Source organism: Mustela putorius, unplaced genomic scaffold (assembly GCF_011764305.1).
Source record: "Mustela putorius furo isolate JIRA1106 unplaced genomic scaffold, ASM1176430v1.1 tig00003862_pilon_pilon_pilon, whole genome shotgun sequence".
NCBI classification, from domain to species: Eukaryota; Metazoa; Chordata; class Mammalia; order Carnivora; family Mustelidae; genus Mustela; species Mustela putorius.
Window position 1 is genome coordinate 2,280,015 of NW_025422014.1, and position 24,974 is coordinate 2,304,988.

General features: G+C 37.9%; 3 protein-coding genes across 6 annotated transcripts in view; 1 reads left to right on the forward strand and 2 right to left on the reverse strand.

Moving 5' to 3' along the window:
* The window catches only part of ATP7A (ATPase copper transporting alpha), a 186,121-nt gene extending 178,735 nt beyond the window's left edge, over positions 1–7,386 (reverse strand). For 2 of the 3 annotated variants that reach the window (XM_004777105.3, XM_004777103.3), the window contains exon 1: positions 6,586–6,862. The gene's annotated coding sequence lies outside the window, so the exon portion shown is untranslated. Of the gene's footprint in view, positions 1–6,585; positions 6,863–7,310 lie in introns of those variants that run through there. The other variant, XM_045066214.1, reaches the window with a different exon arrangement.
* A 4,653-nt stretch (positions 7,387–12,039) lies between these two features.
* Positions 12,040–16,981, reverse strand: LOC101672021 (cytochrome c oxidase subunit 7B, mitochondrial). Its single transcript, XM_004777106.3, has 3 exons — positions 16,795–16,981; positions 13,512–13,636; positions 12,040–12,240 (listed from the first exon to the last, which is right to left on the reverse strand). The coding sequence occupies exons 1-3, from the start codon at positions 16,832–16,834 to the stop codon at positions 12,163–12,165; spliced, it is 243 nt and encodes an 80-aa protein (XP_004777163.1). The 5' UTR covers positions 16,835–16,981; the 3' UTR covers positions 12,040–12,162.
* A 6,632-nt stretch (positions 16,982–23,613) lies between these two features.
* MAGT1 (magnesium transporter 1) overlaps positions 23,614–24,974 on the forward strand; it is an 80,450-nt gene continuing 79,089 nt past the window's right edge. Inside the window, exon 1 of one of the 2 annotated variants that reach the window (XM_004777107.3) lies at positions 23,614–23,864. In XM_004777107.3, the coding sequence (XP_004777164.2) occupies positions 23,763–23,864 (102 nt within the window). In that variant the 5' untranslated portion in view covers positions 23,614–23,762. Of the gene's footprint in view, positions 23,921–24,974 lie in introns of both variants that reach the window. The other variant, XM_013048171.2, reaches the window with a different exon arrangement.

Consider the following 24,974-nt stretch of genomic DNA (forward strand, 5'->3'; position numbering starts at 1 on the left):
AGTTTGTAGCTCACTAATTATACAAGCCGACGGTTATGAGTTTTGTCAGTGGTAAAACAGAAAGACTACATCAGGGTGATCTGAATTGCTAGCTGTCAGTATGAGTTTAGAAATGTAGGTGTAATGTAGGCTACTGTGCCCTCTTAATCTGAGTTTTCCATTTTCTGTGGTGTTATTTGGAAACTAAATATTACTTCCAGGTACTGATTGTATATTAGTATATTCCTCCTACAGTGCACCCAATTTATAGTACCACAAAACTATAATTTATAATTTTATTACATAGGTTGCTAACATTACTTTTACTGTAAATAATTTTTAAAAGAATGATGTTAACTAAACTTTATTGTGTGTTTACTACCTGCGAGGCACTGCTATTAGGGCTTCACATATATTAACTCACTGACAATCCTCTGAGGTAGGTACTGTTAAATCATTTTGTATTTACCTAATGTCTGAAATATATATTTTGAGTAAACATTTTTTTTCTTTTTTTCTTTCTTTTACAAAAAAAAAACACACACACAGACCATTTCTTTTCTCTTCCTGGGAGACCTAGAAAATACAAACAAAATAAGACCAACACCATTTTAAACATTAGGTCCTTTAGCATATCTTTAAATAATGTAATTACCTTAAAACAAAACTATGAGTCCTTACTTATGAATTTAGTTTGAATGTACCAAAGAAATTTTGAGTTGCCAATACTGTAATTTATTTTATCATCAAATCTATTTGCTCATACTTTCAGACGAGATCGGGCGCGTTCAGGGTGGTATGGCAGTAAACTATTTGCTCATACTTTCAAAGAAGATAAATATTTTTCCCTTTAGGACAAATAAGGAACTTAATTCCAATAGAGCTAATTTTGCTCAAATGTCTATGTACTTAAAAAAATACAGTTCCTTTAAGGTAAGGTGAGAACAAGGTTCTAAAACCAGACTGACTGGCTTTAAATCTCAGCTTAGCCACTTGCTAGGTCTAGAAATCAAATTTGGTCTATGAAAGAATATTTCAACTCCTACCAAAGTGCAAACTACAAAGTCCTAGATTTTTTTTCTCATACCAGAGGAAGGATCGGTCTCCTTCATTTACATGCACACACACACAAAAAAAAAAAGAAAGAAAGAAAATGATTCAAGATCCCATGACTTAACAGTTCCCCTAAAGTTAAGAAACAGGCACTTGTGGGTTATTTTTTTTTTGTAATAAACATAGTAGACACACTCTTATGCAATCCTAATCATACCCTAAATTCAAGGTCAAATAATACACTGCACTAAATATATTATTCTTTTTTCCATCATCATACAGTGAATTTAAGGCTACTAAAACTCATCCTATTATCACCTAGCTAGAAGAAGAGAAGCCAGATAAAACACTTTGCTTTAGATGGACAATACTTGAAGACGCAGGACACCAATCTGATTGCTAATACATAAAAACCCACTTACAGGTATGATTAGAAAATAATACCAAGGGTGTCTGGGTGGCTCAGTCAGTTAAGCATCTGCCTTCTGTTCAGGTCATGATCCCAGGGTCCTGGAATCGAGTCCAGAGTCAGACTCCCTGCTCCAAAGGGAGTCCACTTCTCCCTCTGACCATCCTCCCACTCGCTCCCTCAATCTCTCTAATAAGTAAATAATATCTTTTAAAAAGAGAAATTAGGGCGCCTGGGTGGCTCAGTGGGTTAGGCCGCTGCCTTCGGCTCAGGTCACGATCTCAGGGTCCTGGGATCGAGGCCCGCATCGGGCTCTCTGCTCAGCAGAGAGCCTGCTTCCCTCTCTCTCTCTCTGCCTGCCTCTCCATCTACTTGTGATTTCTCTCTGTCAAATAGATAAATAAAATCTTAAAAAAAAAAAAGAGAAATTAATATCAACCTATTGTGGCTGTAAGTCTGAACTAAAAACTGATATTCAGAGCTAACAGTGAAATGTCATAGTAAGGGGCGCCTGGGTGGCTCAGTGGGTTAAGCCGCTGCCTTCGGCTCGGGTCATGATCTCGGAGTCCTGGGATCGAGTCCCGCATCGGGCTCTCTGCTCAGCAGGGAGCCTGCTTCCCTCTCTCTCTCTCTGCCTGCCTCTCTGCCTACTTGTGATCTCTGTCTGTCAAATAAATAAATAAATAAAATCTTTAAAAAAAAAATGTCATAGTAAAAGAAGAGAAAGAATTTACTGGCCAAGAGGAAACTGGTTGTATACAAATACTTTAATATTAATAGTAGCGTTTTACTAATATATTAATAATCAATACAATATCCTTTATATTAATATCATTATTATATTTTCTATTTTTCCATTTTTCTGTTAGGTTGTCAATCTTTTTTTTTTTAAAGTAGGCTCCATGGAGCCCAACACAAGGCTTAAACTTAACGACCCTGAGATCAAGACCTGCGCTGAGATCAGGAGTCAAACACTTAACTGAGTAAGCCATCCAGGTATGTCTTAAGAGCATTATTAATTGATTTAATAATTCAATTAGAATTCTCAGAGCAGGGGCACCTCTGTGGCTCAGTCGTTAAACATCTGCCTTCGGCTCTGGTCATGATCCTAGAGTCCTGGGACTGAGCCCCACATCGGGCTCCCTGCTTGACGGAGAGCCTGCTTCTCCCTCTCCCCCGCCCCCTGCTTTTGTTCCCTCTCTCACTGCCAAATACATAAATAAAATCTTTTAAAAAAATAATTCTTAGAGCAAATAATCTTATTTTCACCAAAAAAATAGATAGCCCCTTTTTTGCTTACCATTGTTAAGTACAAGGATCAACAAAGTACAAGGATTAACACTTGGAACTCCTTCATAACCAAGCTCTTTGTAACCTTTTGTTAGCTCAAGGATCAACTCTTAAGTATCCTCATGACCCCAAGAGTCAGCTACAAATTTTTCCTAAACAGTCCTGAGAATTTTCTTTAAAGGGCTCTTCACTGTGGAGTTCTTTCTCCTGTTCTTATATGTCTGATGACAGTTTCTCAGGTCTCAACAGAAGCCTTCTTAATGCTTTCTCCTGAATGGCAGGTAGCACACTTCAGGTGAACACTCAAGAGAGTAAAAACCATCTTCTTCATAATTCCAAGTTTATACAATGCCCTGCAAACTCACAGGTCAGAGTAGAGCAGGGAAGTAATTCCAGTATTATTCTCTCCCAGTCTTTGGCTGGCACATCAAATGCACAAGCAGGATCAGCAACAATTACAACAGCATAAATCAAAGCACTTTTTTTTTTAAAGATTTTATTTATTTATCAGAGAGAGAGAAGGGGAGAGAGCGAGCACAGGCAGACAGAATGGCAGGCAGAGGCAGAGGGAGAAGCAGGCTCCCCGCTGAGCAAGGAGCCCGATGTGGGACTCGATCCCAGGACGCTGGGATCATGACCTGAGCCGAAGGCAGCTGCTTAACCAACTGAGCCACCCAGGCGTCCCAAAACAAAATACTTTTTTAAACCAAAACAAAATCAACTAAGGTTAAATAGCCAAGTTAAAACAATTTCCCTAAGATGTGAAATAACCCATTAATTTCAATTAGTAAATTATGTAAATGTACTCCTGAGTATAGGTCTGGAAAATTGAACTTCTGTACTAGGGAATTATGTAGTAAAAATAGGTTTTAAAAAACATAGCTGTATAATCCTAAATGTGGACAGAAAGCATGAAACAAAATTAAAATGGCTCAAAATGGGGACATTTTATCCTCATTCCCTTCAAGGAAAGAAATATCTGTGAAAACTAGTGTAATCTACCAATACCCCACACATTTAATCCCACAGAGATATGAAAATCACTTCAATTTTCTAACAGTGCTGGAGAAACTAGCAACATATTTATGAAACCAGAGAGATCCTGCCCTTTCACTTTAAAGAAACACATTCTAAAAGTATTGTGATAATTTTCTTGCCATACTACTTTACCAAGTAAGTAAGCAAGTTATACCACATTCAATCAATCTGAAGACTGAGATTTATAAGTAAAAATCATGATTGCTGAGATAGTAAATTGAACCAAAATAGGCCTGTGGCCTGTCTTTCCTGCCCACTCCCCCATCCATATTTTGATTTATGTCCTAAGAAGATCACAATTTAAAAGCAAAACTCTGTTAAACCTTTAACAAAGATGAGTAGAGGGAATTTTAAGACGAAACTCCCATATATTATTCCCACCTGTTCCAGTACCTGTATCACCTCAAACAAATCTGTCCTCACAATTTAATTTCCCAACTGTCAAATGAACATTATTTTCACTCATTAGGATGTGTAAAAAGTCTTGATTAAAGTTTTTCAAGTATTTTTAAATATATAGATAAAAGAAACTATAATGAGGCATTTACAAAAGGAATGTGTTGCCTTAAAGCGCTCACAGAAGTAAAGATTGTAATGTGTTAGTTGGTTATTTTTGCTCATCATGCTCTCTCATTTTCATATAAATTCTGCTACTTCATGCATTTTTCAAGGAAAAACAACCTTCTGCATTAGAGATCAGAGATGTTAACCTACGCTTTGGAGGGATTTGTGTTTACTCTAGCCCTACCTAGAGGCCAAGAATCAAGATCTTTTCAAGACTAAGAATGGAAAAGAATAGTTTCTATCAGGTTAAGAAGACTAGTAGAGAAATCAATTCGGAGGAGAAAAGGAAATGCATAAATTCCTTGAGAAAATGCTGGAACAGCTTCTGGCGTCAGATAATGTTATTCATTCCCAGCAATTTAAAAATTGATTCCAAATTACATTTAAGTCATAACAGTCAATAAGAATTAAAATATAGCAAGATTTAAAAGGAAAAAGGGAGAGACAAATCAAGAGACAAATCTTGGGTTTGTCTAAGGTTAAGACAAACCTTAAAAGGAAAAAAGGAAGAGATAAATCTTAATTATAGAGAACTGATGGTTACCAGAAGGGAGGAGGTTAAGGAGTGCACTTGTCTTGATGATGTATGGAAGTGCTGGATCACTGTATTATACACCTGAAACTAATATACTACTTTATGTTAACTAACTGGAATTAAAATAAAAGCCTAAATAAAAAATATATAGAAAGCTTTATTTTTTTTAAATTTGAGTTTACATCAGAATTAAATCTCATACATTAACACTCTTTTGTCATTTCATGTATTTTTTCTATATATAAGCTTTTTTATTGGCTGGAGGGTAGCTGTATATGGTTCTAAGCTTACCAGTTTTAGAGTCTGTATTTTTTTTCCCTTTAATAGTACTATCTTAGAGGCTGTGGCTGTGTTAGAAATAGGGGTGTTTATGTACAGTATGTTGTTGCATGTCCAGCATCTTTCCAGGCCCCCAAGCCTTTGCTCATATTTTTTTTTCTACTTGGGCTGCCCTCCCCTACGTCCATTCCTACAAAGTTAAATCCTATCCATTTTCAAGGCCCACCTCAAATGCTACCTTCCCTGAACTCTCATAACACTTTCTCTAACAAACAATGTTAGTGAGACTGGGAGGGTGTATCTGTCTTTCCTACTGCACTGTGAGACCCTCCAGTCAAAAAGCACTCTCTCATATCATGAACATAACACAAGAAAGTTTTAAAAATAAAATCTCTGTTCAAAATATCCTTTAAAAAGGATGAGAGAGGCACCTGGGTGAATCACTTGGTTAAGCAATGGACTCTTGATTTTTGGCTCAGGTCAGGATCTCAGGGTCACAAATGCAGCCCCACCTCAGGCTGGGCCCTGAATTCAGCACAGAATCTGCTTGTCCCTCTCCCTTTACTCCTCTCCCTGCTTGCATGTTTGCTCAATCAATCTCTCTCTCTCTCTCTCAAATAAATAAATCTTTTGAAAAGTTAATAAATAAAAAGGATGAAATAAGCAGTCTATTCAATTAGTGGGGCTGCTAGAACCCACTGTCTTCATAACTGAACTCAATTAACTTGACTGCAAACTCATTTGAGATCAGAGACTCTGTGCTGTTTCTTGTGCATACCCCCTACCACCCCACATCTCAATATCACCAAATTCAATGTCCTGCACACATTAAGACTCAATACAAAACCCTATTACTGTAGATGAACACACTCTAAAACAAAAATCAGATGCTAAAAATAGGAACTTGTGAAACAAAAGAGCTGTTGGTGCTTAGGATAAACCCAACGTCTACAACAAAGTGTCAAAGATAAAGGTGCTGCAGGGATGGAGAATAACTTTACAGGGAAGGAGGCAGAATGAACAAAATGAAATGGAAACGAGAGTGTTCTCTCAGTTTAGCTTATGCTCCAAGAGAAAGCAAAAAGCAAAATATATTTCTTTACATCATTTCATTAATGGTCTTCAGTCCATATGACTTCCAATACCGGTACGGACCTTCTTGTACCTTCAACTAATTGGGTAACATAGGCCACTGGATGATCAGGGCACTTTCCCAGAAGAGTACAAGAAAAGTGACACGGGTCAGGACTCAATCTCCCCTCCATTATCCCCTGCTGGGAAGGTAAAACTAAGTGTGGTAAATACCAGAGTTGTGAAGAAGTGAGAGTTTGGAGACTGTCTTGTTTAAAATAACCCCGCTACGCTCGGTAGTAGAGACTGACGGTACAGAACACCTCTCCAGTAGAAGGGGACAACAGGGAGCCCATATAGGACGTACCTGGTTTTCCTTTCCTATGCTGAAACCTCACGAGCTACGCAGCCCCGTGGCAAAGGCAGATCCACGCGCAGGTACCAATCTCACACACAAGGAGAAGAAACAGTAGTGGCGCCGTGGGAAGGGGGGCGGCGGCGTCGGGGACAGCGGCCGCGGTGGCGTCGGCAGCGGCTGTGGCGGCGGCACTCCCACGGCTTCTCTTCCTCCACCCACCGCCGCCCGAGCCTGCGGCCTTTACCCGTCCTTTCCTCACTCCCCCTACTTCCGGGTGACGCCCAGGCCGGAAGCAGGGCCTGAGATGCAAGAAAGGGACGCGTCACGTGAAGAGGGACAAGAGCCCCGGAGTTGAGCTTCTCCCGCCCCCTGCTGCCCCTGAGTTGACACGCACCCTCGCGTGGAGATCTTTGGCGCGGCAGAGACGCCTCCTTCCTCCCACCACCAAAAACAAAACAAAACAAAACAAAATCCCACCAAAACCTGTGTCATCTGTAGTTTCCCAACCTCGAGCCATTAAGTACCATAGACGTCTTTGTAAATCATCTTCTGCATAGTTCAGCCTTTCTCAGCATGAAATTAACGGGATGATGTTACTCTATAGCCTAACTCCAAATGCAAATGCCAGAACTATGAACTTGCACTCATCCCTCCATTCAAAAATTATCTCAAAAAAATTGGACTTCTTATTCATAATCTTTATGTATATATTGGGGTTGGGACAGGTATCTCACCTCACATTACCTTCATATCGCCAATCTAAAGCTTTGAACCACTTGTCCATTTATCCATTCGCTTGTCCATCATCTTGAAAACCTAGAGGATTCCAAGGATGCAAAGAATTATTAGAGTATCTACCGCCATGAGTTTAGAAAGAAATGAGATGCATAAAATGTCTATGATGCAATAAATGATACAGAAAGCATTTGAGAAAAATGTATTTTTAATCCTGTCTTCCCATTTTCACATTTTAAAAAATAGCAAAATCCTAAGATTTTTAAAACAATTAATATTAATAGTAAGAGGAACAGGCCATCTCACTAAATTCAAAGTGAGATGCGGTCTTTTCGTATTGCCTTAAATTGAATATCTGTCATGAGATGTATGGGGAAATTAATTATATTTTCAGCTGGAACTGTTTGAACAAGGTTGCCATAAGTATCAAGTCTTTTTTACATAGACTTTATTTGTTTGTGAGAGAGAAAGAGAGAGCAAGCACCGGCATGCTCTGAAAGAGACCTAGGGAGGAGAAGCAGACGCGGACATCTCGAGGAGCAAGATAGGATCCCAGGACCCTGTGGTCCTGAACTGAGCCTAAGGCAGATGCCCCAGGCACCCCCAAGTCTAATAATGTTGCCAAACTCAAAATGATACATAAAGGATAAATATTAAAATACTATTTGTAAAAGGCTTAGGAAAGTGGCATACACTAACCATATTTAAGTGTTAAGTAAACCAATTATACCCCACCTATTGTCAAATTCCTACTAAGCTTTGACAGGCAATATTTAAAATTGCCCAGAGATCTAAATTTTAGGCCTACAATTAAGTATTTCACAAAGAATTATTCCTTTCCCCTCTGTACCCATCCACATACATATCTTCAGGACTACTAAATTTCCCAGCCATTAAGTTGTAATTGCCAATAAACGTGCACAACCTTAAGTCACAATTTCAACCCCAAATTTAAAATCTTAAAAATTACATCACATGGGACACCTGGATAGCTCTGTCAGTTAAATGTTTGCATTCAGGCAAAAATAAACTATTGGGATTTCATCAAGATCAAAACCTTTTGCACAGCAAAGGAAACAGTCAACAAAACCAAAAGATAACTGACAGAATGGGAGAAGATATTTGCAAACGACATATCAGATAAAGGGCTAGTGTACAAAATCTATAAAGAACTTAGCAAACTCAACACCCAAAGAACAAATAATCCAACCAAGAAATGGGCAGAAGACATGAACAGACATTTCTGCAAAGACATTCAGATGGCCAACAGACACATGAAAAAGTGCTCCACATCATTCGGCATCAGGGAAATACAAATCAAAACCACAATATCACGTCACACCAGCCAGAATGGCTAAAATTAACAAGTCAGGAAATGACAGATGCTGGCGAGGATGCAGAGAAAGGGGAACCCTCCTACACCGTTGGTGGGAATGCAAGCTGGTGCAACCACTCTGGAAAACAGCATGGCAGTTCCTCAAAAAGTTGAAAATAGAACTACCTTATGATCCAGCCATTGCACTACTGGGTTTTTACCCTAAAGATACAAACGTAGTGATCCGAAGGGGCACGTGCACCTGAATGTTTATAGCAGCAATGTCTACAATAGCCAAACTATGGAAAGAACCCAGATGTCCATCAACAGATGAATGGATAAAGAAGATGTGGTATATATATACAATGGAATACTATGAGAAATACTATCAAAAGAAATGAAATCTTGCCATTTGCGACGACGTGGATGGAACTAGAGGGTATCATGCTTAGTGAAATAAGTCAATCGGAGAAAGACAACTACCATGTGCTCTCCCTGATATGAGGAAGTGGAGATGGTACATGGGGGGTTAAGGGGGTAGGAAAAGAATAAATGAAACAAGATGGGATTGGGAGGGAGACAAACCGTAAGTGACTCTTAATCTCACAAAACAAACAGAGGGTTGCTGGGGGGAGTGGGGTTATGGACATTGGGGAGGTTATGTGCTATGGTGAGTGCTGTTAAGTGTGTAAACCTGGCGATTCACAGACCTGTACCCCTGGGGATAAAAAATACATTATATGTTTATAAAAAAATAAAAAATAAATTAAAAATATTTTTTTTAATCTCCAATGAAGTTATCAGTCACAAGGGTGAAGGCACATTATCTGTACCTCTGTAATTATTATAGTACCTAGTGCTAAATAAGTTTAATGAATTTAAGATTTGAGAGAGTGAACACCCAAGTGAGCCTGAGGAGGGGAATGAGAAAGAACCCTCAAGCAGACTTCAAACCGAGCAGAGCCCAATCTGGGTCTTGATCTCACAACCCTGAGTCAGCCACCCAACCAACTGACCCACCAAAGAGCCTAGTTTAATGAACTTAAAAGAACAGAAAACAGGGGTGCCTGAGTGGCTCAGTGGGTTAAAGCCTCTGCCTTTGGCTCAGGTCATGATCCCAGGGTCCTGGGATCGAGCCCCACATCAGGCTCTCGGCTCAGCGTGCTTCCTCCTCTCTCTGAATGTCTCTCTGCCTATTTGTGATCTCTGTCAAATAAATAAAATCTTAAAAAAAAAACCAGAAAACACATAGTAATTTAACTTAGTTAAGAATAGTATTTATGATCTTCACCCTTATTTTTAAAAAAATATATGTGATAGCCCTCCAACAAGTAACATTTAAAGGATTGGCAATGCTTCTAAAGTCACTTACCTAAATTCTTCAAATGTACAGATTTTTGATAGGAAGACTAATTTGACAACCTTCCCACCCTAAATATTAAAACTCTCAGCAATGTGTTTGGGGATAAATTGAGTGTATTTGTGAAAGGATAAAATTTTGACTCTGTACATTAGGAAAGCTGCAAGGTCAGAACATTGTGATGACACTAATTTAGACTTATAGTACTGCTTCATTTCTGGCCATGCCTGAGGTAGTTTTAGAATTACTGATCAGGACAAGATTAACTACAAATTAAGCTTTAAAAGCCTGCAAAAAACCAACTACCACCACCAAGTTTTATCACACAAAGCAACATATATATTGGCAAATGGACAAATAGACTATTTTTTTTAAGATTTTATTTATTTATTTGACAGACAGAGAACACAAGTAGACAGAGGCAGGCAGATAGAGAAGAAGGGAAGCAGGCCCCATGCTGAGCAGAGAGCCCAATGTGGGACTCGATGCCAGGACCCTGAGATCATGACCCGAGCCGAAGGCAGCGGCTTAACCCACTGAGCCACCCAGGCGCCCCTAAATAGACTATTTTAAAGGTCATACATACTTTTTTGCCTGTAATAGCTGACAATTATCACTTACCTGACAGAAGTGGTACAAATCATATTGAAAATCACTTGTAGTCGTCAGTAATGCCAGTTCAGGAATAAAAAGGTAAATAATCTAATGACCATTGAAACTTCCTTAAAGACAAGTGTTTATTTTTGCTTAATCACATCTCTGGGTTACATGCATTTGAACACTTCAGTCCTATTTAAACATACTTCCTAAATATGATATAAAGTGTTCAGGGGCGCCTGGGTGGCTCAGTGGGTTAAAGCCTCTGCCTTCGGCTCAGGTCATGGTCTCAGGGTCCTGGGATCGAGCCCCACATCTGGCTCTCTGCTCAGCGGGGAGCCTGATTCCCCCTCTCTCCCTGCCTGCCTCTCTGCCTACATGTAATCTCTGTCTATCAAATAAATAAAATCTTTAAAAAAAATAAAGTGTTCGAATTTTATCAAATATCAGCAGTCGTGTAGTTACTAATCTTGCAATGCACTTATTTTGCAAGAACATTCAACTTTTCCTACTCAGTGAAATTACTTACTGGCTTTGATGCATTTAATGAGAAAAATATTGCCATGAAAGCATTCTTCTAGTATTTCATGTAATAAGTACAAATCTTTCAAATGTTTGGTAATGCATAAATCCTTTCTATACCAGGTTAATTTGGAGAGTCCTAAAAGCCATTTACCTCATAACTTGTTATATATGTAAGTGAACTCAGGAATCTCTAATTCAGCTAACATAGATTACTCCACTGAAATTTCATTTTCTGCGTATTTGAGCTACTATCAACAAACATGAGGCTTTTTACACCTTCAGACAAAGAAGTACTGAAGTACATGGTATAGATGTTTTCTTCACTTAGCATCTTACATACAAAATCCAAAGTCATACTGGATTCAGGATAATACATGTATCAAAAAGTTGGTGTAATTAACAAAGTCAACAGCAGAGGTTAACACCAATAAACTGTATTTGAAAGATCCTTTCTTTAATAGCATCATAAGCATCCTAAATAAATATAATGGAAGACCCAAAGCTCGAAGATAAATGTGCCAATGGAGCCAAAGGGCTAGCTAATCTTCAGACATTCTAAGAGTTCATTTGACAGGACCAGTCTTCCTTGGGTCTGGTGACACCCCAAGTTCTCTTGGCAGGAGTAAAAAGGCCCTAGTAACAACTACAAATATAAACATAGATTAGAGATGAAAGTAGTAGGCATAATCAGTATCTGGACACTCAAAGATGACCTAAATTAATTCTGTGATCAGTTATTCAAGAACTGTAATTTCAGGCTACTATAAAGTTGACTTCCAAGTGACAGCTAGATTTTACTTTCATATTATCTCAGAAAGAAAAATTTAAGAAATTGTAAAGAATCTGACTTAAATAGTAACACTTAAGGTTAAATACATGAAAAGTGATCAGGCTTAGTTTCATTACAAAAGAAATAAACAAACTGACAACAGTGGTTTCAAATGTACTTTATTTCTTCAATCATGCCATATTTTAATGGGGTGCAGAGTGTTTTTATTTGGCATCAGTTATGAGTTGGTTTTGAAACAATTCAGTATTACACCAACTGGGATGATTACTGATCTCTCCATTCCTTTGGGGTGACTCTGCCAACAGGGGACAGGTTCCATTCTATTCCAATTTGTGTTGCTGTCTGTAAGAATTAAAATGCTATTAGTTATAAATGTTTAAACTAGAGTCTACTCTCCCTTGGAGACTATTTCTTAAAAGTGACAAAAATATTCTACTCTACAGGTTAAAAACACACAGAAATTCAGCTGGGATATAGTGCCTCCTCCATGTAGGCCAAAGCTAATTCCTGTCCTAATTCTCTAGACCAGTACTGTTTAATAGAACTTCCTGAGATGCAAGAAATGTCTAGATCTTCATTGTCTAACACAAGAGCCAAATATTGCTACTGAGCAACTGAAATGCAGCCAGTATGACTGAACAATTGAATTTTTAATTTCATTAATTCCAATTTTTACTTCACATTTCTCTACTACCTCCTCAAACACTGCTTCACTCCACCACAACTATCTAAATACTGTAAAAGAACAATTTTATAGTATCTTTTCATCAAGGAACACAACCTCCAAAGTGCCCCTGACCACACATTTGTTCAACATCTAATCACTCTTCTAAATACATACACGTATTTTACCTGTGTATTTAAGGAAGGTTAAAACAAGAATGAAAAGCCCCATGAATAAATATTTTTGTGTATTAAGGCAAGATTAATAGATATCTCTAAGAGCAACTTATATATTTATCCTACTTTTAACCAGTAAGTACATCAACTGGTAAGAAAACTTAAATGTTAAGATGTAAAAAACTAAAAAAATGAAAGCAAGTCATTGTACACCTCATCCATCAGAAATTTACTCAGTTCTGCGGGCAGAATTTTAGAAAAGACACCAATTAAGTGAAAGAAGGTGATCCAAGATGGTGAAAACCCTGGAAAATATGTAACAAAAAGTGATTAACAGAACTAAGGATGTTTAATTTGAAAGAGAAGATCCAGGAAAGTAGTATCTAATTTTCAAGTATCTTTGGTTTCTAGTAGCTAATGGATGATACATGGAAATGGAATCAGAATTTCTTGTTGAAAGAAAATGATGGTTAGTGCATTTGGCTGGCTCAAACGGCGGAGCTTATAACTCCTGATTTCAGGTTGTGAGTTCAAACTCCATGCTGGGTGTACAGATTACTTTAAAAAAAAGAAAAAAAGAAAATGATGGGTAGAATATGAATGCTTAATGCTATGGAAGAAATTCCTGCACTGGATAGGTAATCACATCAGAAAATCTCTGAAGTCCCTCCCAACTAGAAATGTATACTACTCTGTGAAAGCATTTTGAATACATAAAATAAACAGGAATGAAAATTATCTAATAAAGAAAATTATCAATCAACAGTACTTACATATGCCCACACAGCAATACAGAAAGTGGTTCCACTAGCTAATATGGCATTACCATATTTGTCATGGAAATCAGGTGTCCTTTTCTGGTGGCTCTGCCTTGCCACTGTTTGTGGGATGCTTTGAACTTAAAAAAAAAAAAAAAGGAAATACAGAAGCATATCTATCAATTATAAGGAAAAGAACATGTAATTGATATTGCTAATCAGGGAAGCAACAGGATGTTAAATTTCTAGTCCTTTGAGGTTCAACACAATGTTAAAACATACTGTAGCTAAAAGCATAGTAGTATACTTTAAATGCATCAAAATTAATGTAATTTGACACATGTATAGATATGTGAGAAACAAATGTATCAAAATACTTGTATCTATGCAGTGCAGTGTATGTATCCTAAAATTCTTCCAAATTTTCTCTATGTCTGAAGATTTTTGTAATAAAATCTTGGTGGATAAAACAGTAAAGGTGATGTCAGTAACATTCACTATAAACCTCTGTACCTTGGCTCTTACTCATTAATTTGAATATTTAGGACTTAAATTTTCACTAGTTTACTCTGCAGTGCTCAGCAACTTACAACATAAAAGGGTAAACTCAAAAGAATTTCAAATTAAAGCATACTTAATGTTTATCACCATAAAACTGCAAAAAAAAAAACCCCTCCAAAAACTAGAGTAATGCTGATTTAAAAAAAAAATTACTAATGAGGGTGCCTGGGTGGCTCAGGCAGTTGTGTCTGCCTTCAACTCAGATTAGGGTTCTATGATCCTGGGATCCAGTCCCAAGTCAGGCTCCCTGCTCAGCAGGGATTCTGCTGCTCCCTTGCCCCTCCCCCTCTAGAGATATCTCTCTCTCTCTCTTTCTCTCTCTCTCTCATGCTCTCCCAAATAAATAAAATCTTCAAAAAATAATTACTGATGAATACAACACTATGCTAAAAGAAATAGGGTACATGAAAATGTGTAAGACACAGACCCTGTCTTCAAGTAACCTCCAATCTAGAGGAGGGTATGAGACATCTATACACAAATCACCGTAATACAAAAAAGTAGAATATTAGCTAAGTACTCTGAACACCAAGTAGGATTTGGTTATGTAGATGTAGGAAGGGGAAATCTGAAAAAAAAAAAAAAGGTGGAGAAAAAAGCCCAGTATACTAGAAAACCAATTATGTTTGGTTGAAGGACGAGGTATATAGACAAGTAATAGGGATAAAACCAGAAAGGATAATGAAGGGCCACTTTTTCGGTTGAGGCAAAAGTTTTTGAGCAGAATGACATTAAAACTTTGCTTTACTATTATTTTAATAGAGTAAGTTTTCAAACTGCCTCTTGGGCTCTCAGGAAAGCTTGGCAAAGAGCCAAGACTGCAAAAATGTGTATTTCAAGATTCTTTTTTCCTTCTAAGTAACAGATTCTTATCATATTTTTTAAGACTTTATTTGAGAGAGAGAGAAGGCGCGGTGGCCAGGAGTGGCGGGGGAGACAAAGAGAGTAGCAGACTCCCCACGGAGCAAGGAACAGGACTGGAGGCTCCATCCAAGGGCGCTGAGATCATGACCTCCGCGGAAGGCAAACACTCAACTCACTGAGCCACCTAGGCGACCCGATCCTAACTGTTTTAGAGGCTCAAATGGTACTTACATAATAGAAAACATGTATCTTTTTCTTTTTAAGATTTATTTATTTGAGAGAAAGAGCGCTGGGGAGGAGGTGCAGAGGGAGAGAAACAGACTCCAGGCTGAGTCCAAAGGAGCCTAACTTCAGAGGATCCCAGGACCCTAACTTCAGAGGATCCCAAGACCCTTGAGACCACAGACTAGCTGAAACCTCGGACTGGAAGCTTAACGGACTGAGCTACCCAGGCGCCCCTGTAATAGAAAGCATAGTTTTTAAAAAACAGCAAAAGGAAGAAAGACAGACAGACAGAAAGAGCAATGTTGCCCATTCACTAGCATTTAAGAATATAATGGCTTCTATGTGATACAGTGGGTTATTTCAGAATAGTTATTTGACCATTAATAATTTCTTCTCCTAACTGCCTTATAGGTTTTCTTTTCACCTTTAGACACACTTGGGATGAGCAAATTTACAAACATTTCACAATATATTCTGCTCTAGAGCAGTTAAAAAGTGAGCGTGTGAATTCCACATTGGTTAAAAAAAAATTCCCTTTCCTAATGTACAAGGCCCTACCTGCTCAAAGGGCAAATAAATTAAAATTACCAAACAATTCTGCAACATCTCATGACCTTAAAATTCAGTTCACCAAAATTCAATCACCAAAGTGGATTTCTTTAGACTTCTCTTCTGTAACAAGAAATGGTTTGGTTACAACCAACTGGTATCCCCAAGAATTGTATGAGGTAGTAAATATTTACTAACCCTATGTTTTACAAAGCAGGAAAATTAGGTTCAGAAAAAATTATTTGCCCAAAGGGAAAGAGATAACAGATGTGACTTTTGGAATATTGAAAACCCAGTTGGGCAACTATTTTTTTGGTGACTGTCAAAGCTACTTGAGTGTTTAGAACACAATCTAGTAATACCACTAATGTCTCTGTAGAAGTAAAAACAGGTTTAAGGACGCTAAATGGTAATTGCTTAAGGTCACTTTCAATGTAAAACTGCTTGCTCAAGTTACTCAAGGTCACCTTCACTGCAAATCCAGTACGGAAATGAATTTTCTCTTTCCAATCTAGTGCATTCTCAATACATAAGGCTGGTCTCAAAATTCCCTTTTACCTGCCAAACTCTTAGATAAGAAAAAAAATTACAACTGTTTTCGAATAAGCTAATACTCATTTAATAACCAACAAACAACATAAAAGCTGCAGGGCCACCACTAGGGTTGTCTCCTTGCAATGAAAGAGCTAGATTTCCAGTTTCCTTCCGTTAGTTACAGTTATTGGAGAGGAAGTTCACTGGGGGTGAATATACTCCCAAAGCTAAAAATTTATGAAATTACTGAAGGAATGAATAGTGTCCACGAAGAACCTCCTTCCCTGAAATCGTAGATAAGTGAACGTAAAATGCAAAAACAAAAAACAAAAAACAGGGCTATGCTACGACTCTGGTGACAGAAAGTGAGCTAGGAACCAAAACAGAAACACGGGGTGATTAAGTTAATGCTAAGGACAGCTTCTCAACTACTCGGGGCGAGGCGGGAGACAGCGCATTTAGAATTAGAAAGTCACGATGCAGGAGGAGGGAAAGGGCACGAGAAACCACTAAGACAAACGTGTAAAAGGCGGTTGGAAATTATTTGCTCACAATTTTTGCTTACCTCGGAGACGACGTAGAGCGGTTCTGGCCATGGGAAACATCCTGAAGGTGAAAACAGAACCGAGCAACTACAGCTTCCGCTTTGCTACAACTTGGTACCAAGTCGCCTTGCAAAAAGCCCTGAAAAACAAAATGGCTTTCGGCTGGGCTCTTTAATGAAATTTAATGAAATATCGCGAGACCTCTTTAAAAAAAAAAAAACTCCAGCCTATAGAAATTGTAATCCTCTTTACAGACAGGAAAGATAAAGGCTTTTGGGAAATGTAGTTTCACGCTTTGTAAGTGAGGTTTGTCGGTATTTACTGAAGAACCTTGCAGCCAGGATTAGGGTTGTACAGGAGACAGCCGATACACTGATCTTAGACGGAATCATCAAAGGCAGTAGCTTCAAGTTGGTGTTTCAGAGGTCTGAACTTGTGTCTCGCTCCACACTACCAGTTCTTTTGAGTCCCCCGAAGTTCCTTCGCTTCTCTAATTTTTTGTCTACTACTGTATACTAATTTGTTTAACTTTTAATTTTGAGATTTAGAGAAAAGTTGCTAGAATAGTAAAATAAAATCGTAATTATGTGGTTAAATACGTGATAAAGCAAATGCAATGAATCGATTTTAGAATCTTGATGGTGGTGTTCAGAGTACAATTATTTCACTTTTTCTGTATGTTTGGATATTTTCATTATAAAATATTGGTGGTGGAGGGAGAACACCTAAACACCTATTGCCAAGGTTCACCACTTGGATAATATTTTGCCACACGTGTTCTCTCTCTCTCTTTATGGGGGGGCAGTTCTGAACCATTTGAGAGTAACTTGCAAACATTATGTACTTTTTATTTTTTTTAAAGATTGTATTTATTTCTTTCACAGAGACAGATCAGAAGTAGGCAGAGAGGAAGGCAGAGAGAGGAGGAAGCAGGCCCCCTGGCGAGCAGAGAGCCCAATGCGGGACTCGATCCCAGGACCCTGAGATCATGACCTGAGCTGAAGGCAGAGGCTTTATCCCACTGAGCCACCCAGGCGCCCCTCATTATGTACTTTTTAAAAATATATATTTTATTTATTTATTTATTTATTTGAGAGAGAAGAAGGTCAGAGGAAGAAGCAGACTCCCCATGGAGCCTGGAGCCCCACGTGGGGCTCTATCCCGAGACTGCAAGATCATGACCTGAGCCAATGGCGAAGGCAGTGGCTTAACCAACTGAGCCACTCAGTCTCCCAAATTATGTACTTTCACCTGTTAATACTTGAGGGCTCATTTCCTGAGAGTAAGATATTCTCTTACATAACCATAGTACAGTTACCAAATTAAGAAATTTTAATTCTGATACAACACAGTGATTGCAATTTCATCAACTGTTCCGGTGTCTCTAACCAGCATTCAATCCAGATCCCCTATTGAATTTAGTTGTCATGTAACTTAAGTCTCCTTCAGAATTGAGTAGTTCCACAAAATTTCTTAGTCTTTGGTGGCATTATTTTTTCCCTCACTACAGGTAACCTTTATTCTCTCAGTTTTATCTATGAAAGAAGTGAGGTACAGAATCCTTAAATGACTAGTAGAAGATCAAGATCAGTTCCTTGTAAGTGGAAGAACTGGTAATGGACCTCCTGACTCCACAGCTCTGTGCTCTGTAATATTTTTGAAGTGTATAGACCAGTTATTTTATAAAAGTTCTCACAAATTGTGTGCGCTTGATATTTTCTTATAATTAAATTCAGTTATGCACTTACGGCATCTTATGAGGAAGGATGCAATGTCCCATTATTGTCTCATTATTGCCAAATTTAATCCTTTGGTCCAAAGAGTGGCTTACAATTTCCTAAAGTTACTGTTTTTTCCCCTTTGTAATAAAATAAGTAATGTGAAAAATACATAGATACTATATGAATATCCTATTTTTCATAAAAATTTCACCTACTAGTTTTTGTATCCATTGTTGATTTTTGCCTAAATCAATTAATTATTAGTTTGAAAGTTTGATGATTTTCTAATTCTCCCATTATTCTATATTTAATAGTGGTTGTTCTACTGTAGGGAGGAATTTTATCCCCTCTCCAATTTATTTGTTCATTATCAATATGGACATGTGGATTCGGTAATTATAATCCATTACTTTCATGATTTATTTTAGTAATCAGTAGTCCCAGATGTGATCAGTAGGATTCCCTTCAAGCTGTCTCATGCGTATTTTTTTATATGACTTCATTTTTTTTTTGAGCACATGTTTATTTTCCGACATAAGATGTTCAGGGTGCATCTTGTACTTTTCCCTGCACCCACACTGGAACCAGCCATTCCTGGAAGAAGCCCTAATTTCTTTTAGAGATGGCACTTAGCAACATATATTCAGTCCCAGGTGTGCTCATTGATATTGGAGTGTCATTGCTTCTAGTCCTTTCAGCAAATAGAGCTAGAAATATATGTTATGAAAGATAAATTTATACTAACACCTCCAATTATAGTCCAAACTCCGAAAGTTCTATTCTACTTCCCTCATTTCAAATTTATATCTCCTTTCTTCCATAGTGAGAATCCTTGCTTTCAATAAGATCAGTGTTTATGCATATTATATTATACAAAATAAATTTTCAGAATTGTCATACTCATATTACTATGAAAAACAAACTTACTTAGTAGAATTTCAGATTTGCTTGTCCTTTTTTCCTTTAGACTAATGGGATATAATCAAAGTGGTGTGTTCATAAATTGTTCAGATTAGTTTTTTTTTAAGTGTGGTTGTTTTTCATTTGAAATAGTGTCAAGCTTCCTTTTTCCATTTATATTCAATTACAGTTCTACCACGTTCTTACTGATGTGATTTAAATTATTCTTTAATTTTATTTTTTAAATTTTTATCTATTTTTTAAGTAAGCTCTACACCCAATGTGGGGCTCAAACTCACAATCCTGAGATCAAAAGTTGCATGCTCTACCAACTAAGCAAGACAGGTTTCCTAATTATTTTAAAAACTGTGGTAGGGGTGGCTGGGTGGCTCAGTGGGTTAAAGCCTCTGCCTTTGGCTCAGGTCATGATCCCAGGGTCCTGGGATCGAGCCCCACATCGGGCTCTCTGCTCAGCAGAGAGCCTGCTTCTCTCTCTCTCTGCCTCCCTCTCTGCCTACTTGTGATCTCTCTCTGTCAAATAAATAAAAAAAATTTTTTAAATTGTGATAAAATATATGTAACATAGTATTTACCATCAATAATTATGTGTACGGTCTAGTAGCATTAAGTACATCCACATTTTTGTACAATCATCACCACTATTCATCTTTAGAACTTTTTTCATCTTGAAAAACCAGATGATTAGGTTTTATATTTGGATTATTTTATAAGTGTTTACATTATTACAAAAGTCAAAACTATACAAACTTGTATACTTAGAGAAGGATCATTCCCTCCCATAACTGTTCCACTCCATTTCCTCCACCTCCCATAGATAACCAATTTCATTAGTTTCTGGCTTAACTTTTTCCGTGTTTCCTTTTGCAAAAATGGACAAATATGTGTATATTTTATTTCCTCTTCTATTTTACACAAATGTAGCATAACATGTATACTCTTTTGTACTTTGGTTTTTTTCACTTAACAATAGATCTTGAAAACCCATATCATTTAAACAACACTTCCTCATTCCTTTTTTAAAAGCCGTGAAATACTCCATGGTGTTTACATATATTGGAGGAGGTAATAAAGAGGACTTGACTGCCAGTTGACCTGTGAGCTGGACCCAGGCAATCATATATTCCTCACCCAAACCCCATTCTGGGAATGTACACTCTGCCTGCTTTTCCCAAGTGGGAGCTATTCCAACCACACGGCCTTGAGAAAGTAAGTTATTGTTGAGACCACCTGGACAGCACACATGACTGAACCCAGTTAAGGCCTCTATACAAACTTTTGAGATTCTGGTGGGCAGTTAGGAATTTGTACTGGCTTTGCAGCTCCCAAAAACAAGCCTCCTGAGTTCCTTCCTTATTAAAAACACAACCTAAGTGCCCATAGATAGATAAATGGGTAGAGTGTGGAATATTACTTAGCCATAAAAAGAATAAAATCTTGCCACTTGTGACAACATGGATGGGCCTAGAGGGTATATACTAAGTAAAATAAGTCAGATACAGAAAGACAAATACCATATGATTTCACTTATATGTGGAATCTTAAAAAAGCCAAAATAAATTAACAAGCAAAAAACAGAAACAGACCCATAAATACAAGGTGGTGGTTGCCAGAGGGAAGGAGGATGGGTGAAATAGGTAAAAAGGATTAAGAGGTACAACTTTCCAGTTGTAAAATAGGTAAGTCATAGAGATAAGCAGGACAGCATAGGGAATTCGGTCAGTAATATTTTTATAATGTGGTATGATGACAGATGTGACCACACTCATGGTGGTGAGCAGTGCATAATGTATAAAATTGTAAAGTCACTATGTTGTATGCTTGAAACTAATGTAACATTGTATGTCAACTATACTTCAAGAAGAAAAACAAAATAAAAATTTTAGGGGCTCCTGGGTTGTTTAATCAGTTAAGCATCTGACTTTGGCTCAGGTCATGATCTCAGACTCCTGGGATTGAGCCCCAGGTCAGACTCTGCATTCAGTGGGGAGTCGGCTTCTTTCTCTCCTTCTGCCCCTACCCCGATCATGCTCACACACACTCTCTCTCTCTCAAATAAATAAATAAAATCTTTAAAAATTAAAAAAAAAATAAAAAGTTAAAAAAATCTGTCTTTAAAAGTCTAAGTGGTCTGCCTCAGTCTCTCCTTGGTCTCTCCTTGCTGTGTAGGTACAGGGGCCATTGTGTAAAACAATAATGTACCATAGTATATATCAGTCTCCTGCATTTGAAACTGTATTTGAACCTCCAAAGATACCCAAATATCCAAATTTGGGTATTTCTGAGAATATTTCAATCATAAATAGTGCTAAAATGAATAATTATATGCACATATATTCTTATTGTTTGGAGTAGATTCCTAGAAGTGGGATTGTTGGATCAGAGGATAAATATGTATGTAGTTTTGCTAGATATTGTCAGGTTACCCTCTATATATATGCCAGTTTGCATTTCCACAAGCATTGTAGAAGGGTGCATGTTTCCCCACAGCCTTGACGATGGCATGTATTGAATTTTTGCCAACATGATAGGTGAGATTGCCCTGTTCTTTAAAAATTTACTTTAATTTTTATTCATTCAATTTACATGCAGTAAAATTCATTCTTTTTTGTTATACTGATCTGTGAGTTTTGACAAGTGCCTAGTATAACCACCCCAACAATAAAGGACATAACAGTTCCATCAACACAAAACTTATCTTGTGTGGCTCCTTTGTAACCAACCTCTTTCCCCACATCCAGCCCCAGATAGCCACTGATCTATTCTCTGTCCCTTTGAGTTTGTCTTTTCCAGAATGTCATATAAATAGAATCAAACAGCATGTCTCCATATACTTCTATTTTGTATTATTATTATTATGAGTATCTGTAAATGTCTTAAAACGTTTTTCATATCTCTAGATCACATATTTCACTTCAGAACCAGCTATTTTCCGTTCCATATACATATCCTTGTCTCTCCAACATAATGAAATTCTTATTCTCTGTGCTTTTGTGCATGTGTTTCCCAGCAAGACCTAAAAGAATAGTCAGTGTTCGCTTCAGCAGCAATATACTAAAAGAATAGTCATTTCATGTTTCACACTGTGGAAATAAAACCAAGTTATAGACAACTGATTTTATTTTGTTGGTTATTTTCTTCTTGAATATATTATTTTAATCTAATTAAATCATCCCAGTTTTACAATCCACTAAAATAAACAAAACCGGACCAAATGAATAGAACCTCATAGGCAAGTTCAACGTAGGATTTTAATTTTTTTACATAGGGGGATTGAAGTTTAATGAAAAGGGACTATCATAGAAAAACTAAAAAGAAATGCTTCCTTACAACCTTAGCTTCGTGTTCATCTCCCAAACAAAATCACAAGTCAGTATTTGCTGTCTATAACCTGAAATTTAAGTCCTTGTGTTAAAGTAATAAATTAATAAGTTTAACTTTAAAAATGTCATAAAAAAAAACAACTTAAAAAAACCACTTGATGTCTGCTCTGTGCACCGCATATGGCACAGTTCCTGGGACACAAGATATTCAACAAGCTCTTGCTCATTTACTTTTTAAAAATCTTCAGCGATTGGAGCGCCTGAGTGGCTCAGTGGGTTAAAGCCTCTGCCTTCGGCTCGGGTCATGGTCCCAGGATCCTGGGATGGAGCTCTCTGCTCAGCGGGGAGCCTGCTTCCCTTCCTCTCTCTCTGCCTTCCTCTCTGCCTCCTTGTGATCTCTGTCAAATGGATAAATAAAATCTTAAAATAAATAAATAAAAATAAAAATCTTCAGTGATATTTCTGCTTTCCTGCTTTTACTTTTTTCATCTTGATTTGAAAAACTTTTAGAAGCAGAATGAGGGAATAAGATAGCTAACAATTACAGGGCTAGGCCCGAATTTTCTATAATATTACACAAACAAGGCGGATTTCAGGACCTCTAAATGAATGGGAAACAGATTATGTTTTAACAACCCGAAGCCATTTTAGACTAAAGGAAGGAACCCCTCCTCCAGCAAAAAACCCACAACACCTCACAACTGCGCATGCGCCTGGGCAGGCGCTTTAAACGCCTCATCTTTCCGTAAATGAAAGGGGCAGTTAATCATCTTTAGAAGACCAATGAAAAACCACCAGATTATCCTTTTTCTATTGGCTAACGGAGACCAATTAGAAGTGAACCGTGTTTTAGCGAGCGCCTAGGCGTAGAGCGTCGTGACGTACTGTGAAGGGTCGCCCAGCAGGGCTGAGCTGGACCAATGAGGCGGAACAGGGGGCTGGTTTGCCTGTTCTCACGCCCTGCACTCAGACCCAGCCCGAGAAAACTTTCGTTGCTCTGAGGGAGAGAGAGACAGAGGAGCGAACATGGCAGCGCGTTGGTGGCTGTGGTGTGTCTCCGCAAACATGGCGGTGGCGCTGCTGCTCAGTTACGGGGTTCCCTCAGCCTCTGCCCAAAGAAAGAAGGAGGTGAGGACACTCTTTGCAGCAACAGGGGCTTTTCCCAAATAATGGGGCTTGAGAAGGTTTGTACTCCTTCCCATCCCCTTTCTCCATTCGTTCTGTCTTTTGGTGGCTCCAGTTTCACTTTAAGAGTTTTGAGGTTCGCGAAAGAAGAAAACTGTAACTCCTTGTCTTCTATGGATGTAGAGCCTGAGAGGGGTGGGGTAGATAACAACCTGGCTTCTATAGGCCTGTGCATGTACAACGCGGAGAGTTTTCACACTACTTTGAGTATGGGCCCCATCAGGTGATAGGGCAAGTTTGACTCGAGTTCCGGGGGTAGCATTTCTTGAATCTGTTTGCTCTCAGTAGGTGTAACTCCCTTATAGATGTATAAGAGCTATATTTGTATCATTTTTGCTTCAGGAATGTGAGAATTAAACTGAAAAGCTGAACTATGCCAGATTTATGATATTGTCCAAATAAGTGATTCAAAACAATTTACTGGGATGAAGGCTCTTAAACCATTTTCAATCATTTACTAATATCAAACATGCCAAGCACTGTTGTAGAAGCTTGGTATGCATAAGTGAACAATACTAAGATTCTCTCTTTGTGGAATTTACTGATTGTGGTAAGTAGAGGAGATAGAGTATTCTTTCCTTACCACTAAACGATCCAAGCAAAGAAATTTTAACATTGTGTTTTGAAACATTTATGACTAAGGGCCATATGCTGTTAGAGCTTTTAGGATTATTCACAATTATTTGTATTATTTATGCTCCCTGATTTTGTGGATGAAGAAAACCGAGTCCTAAACTTACACAGTTACTTGTTGCAGAACAAGAACTAAAACCCTAGGTCAGTCTTATGCTAGTTCCTGTACATTTTGTGCTGCTTCTAGTACACGACACTTGTACACACACTTTTAAAATATCATTTAGATATTTCAGCTTATCAAGATGAGCTGAATTTAAAGGAACCTATCTTTTCTGTTTCTGAATATTTGAACTATTTGATAAGAAAAAATAAGCCAGTAAATTATTATTAGGTTGCAGAAAGTAAAACAAAAACATACAGTTTTCAAGGGTATAGCAAACAGGCTTTTTTTCAGAGGATTCCAAGATGTTTTTACAT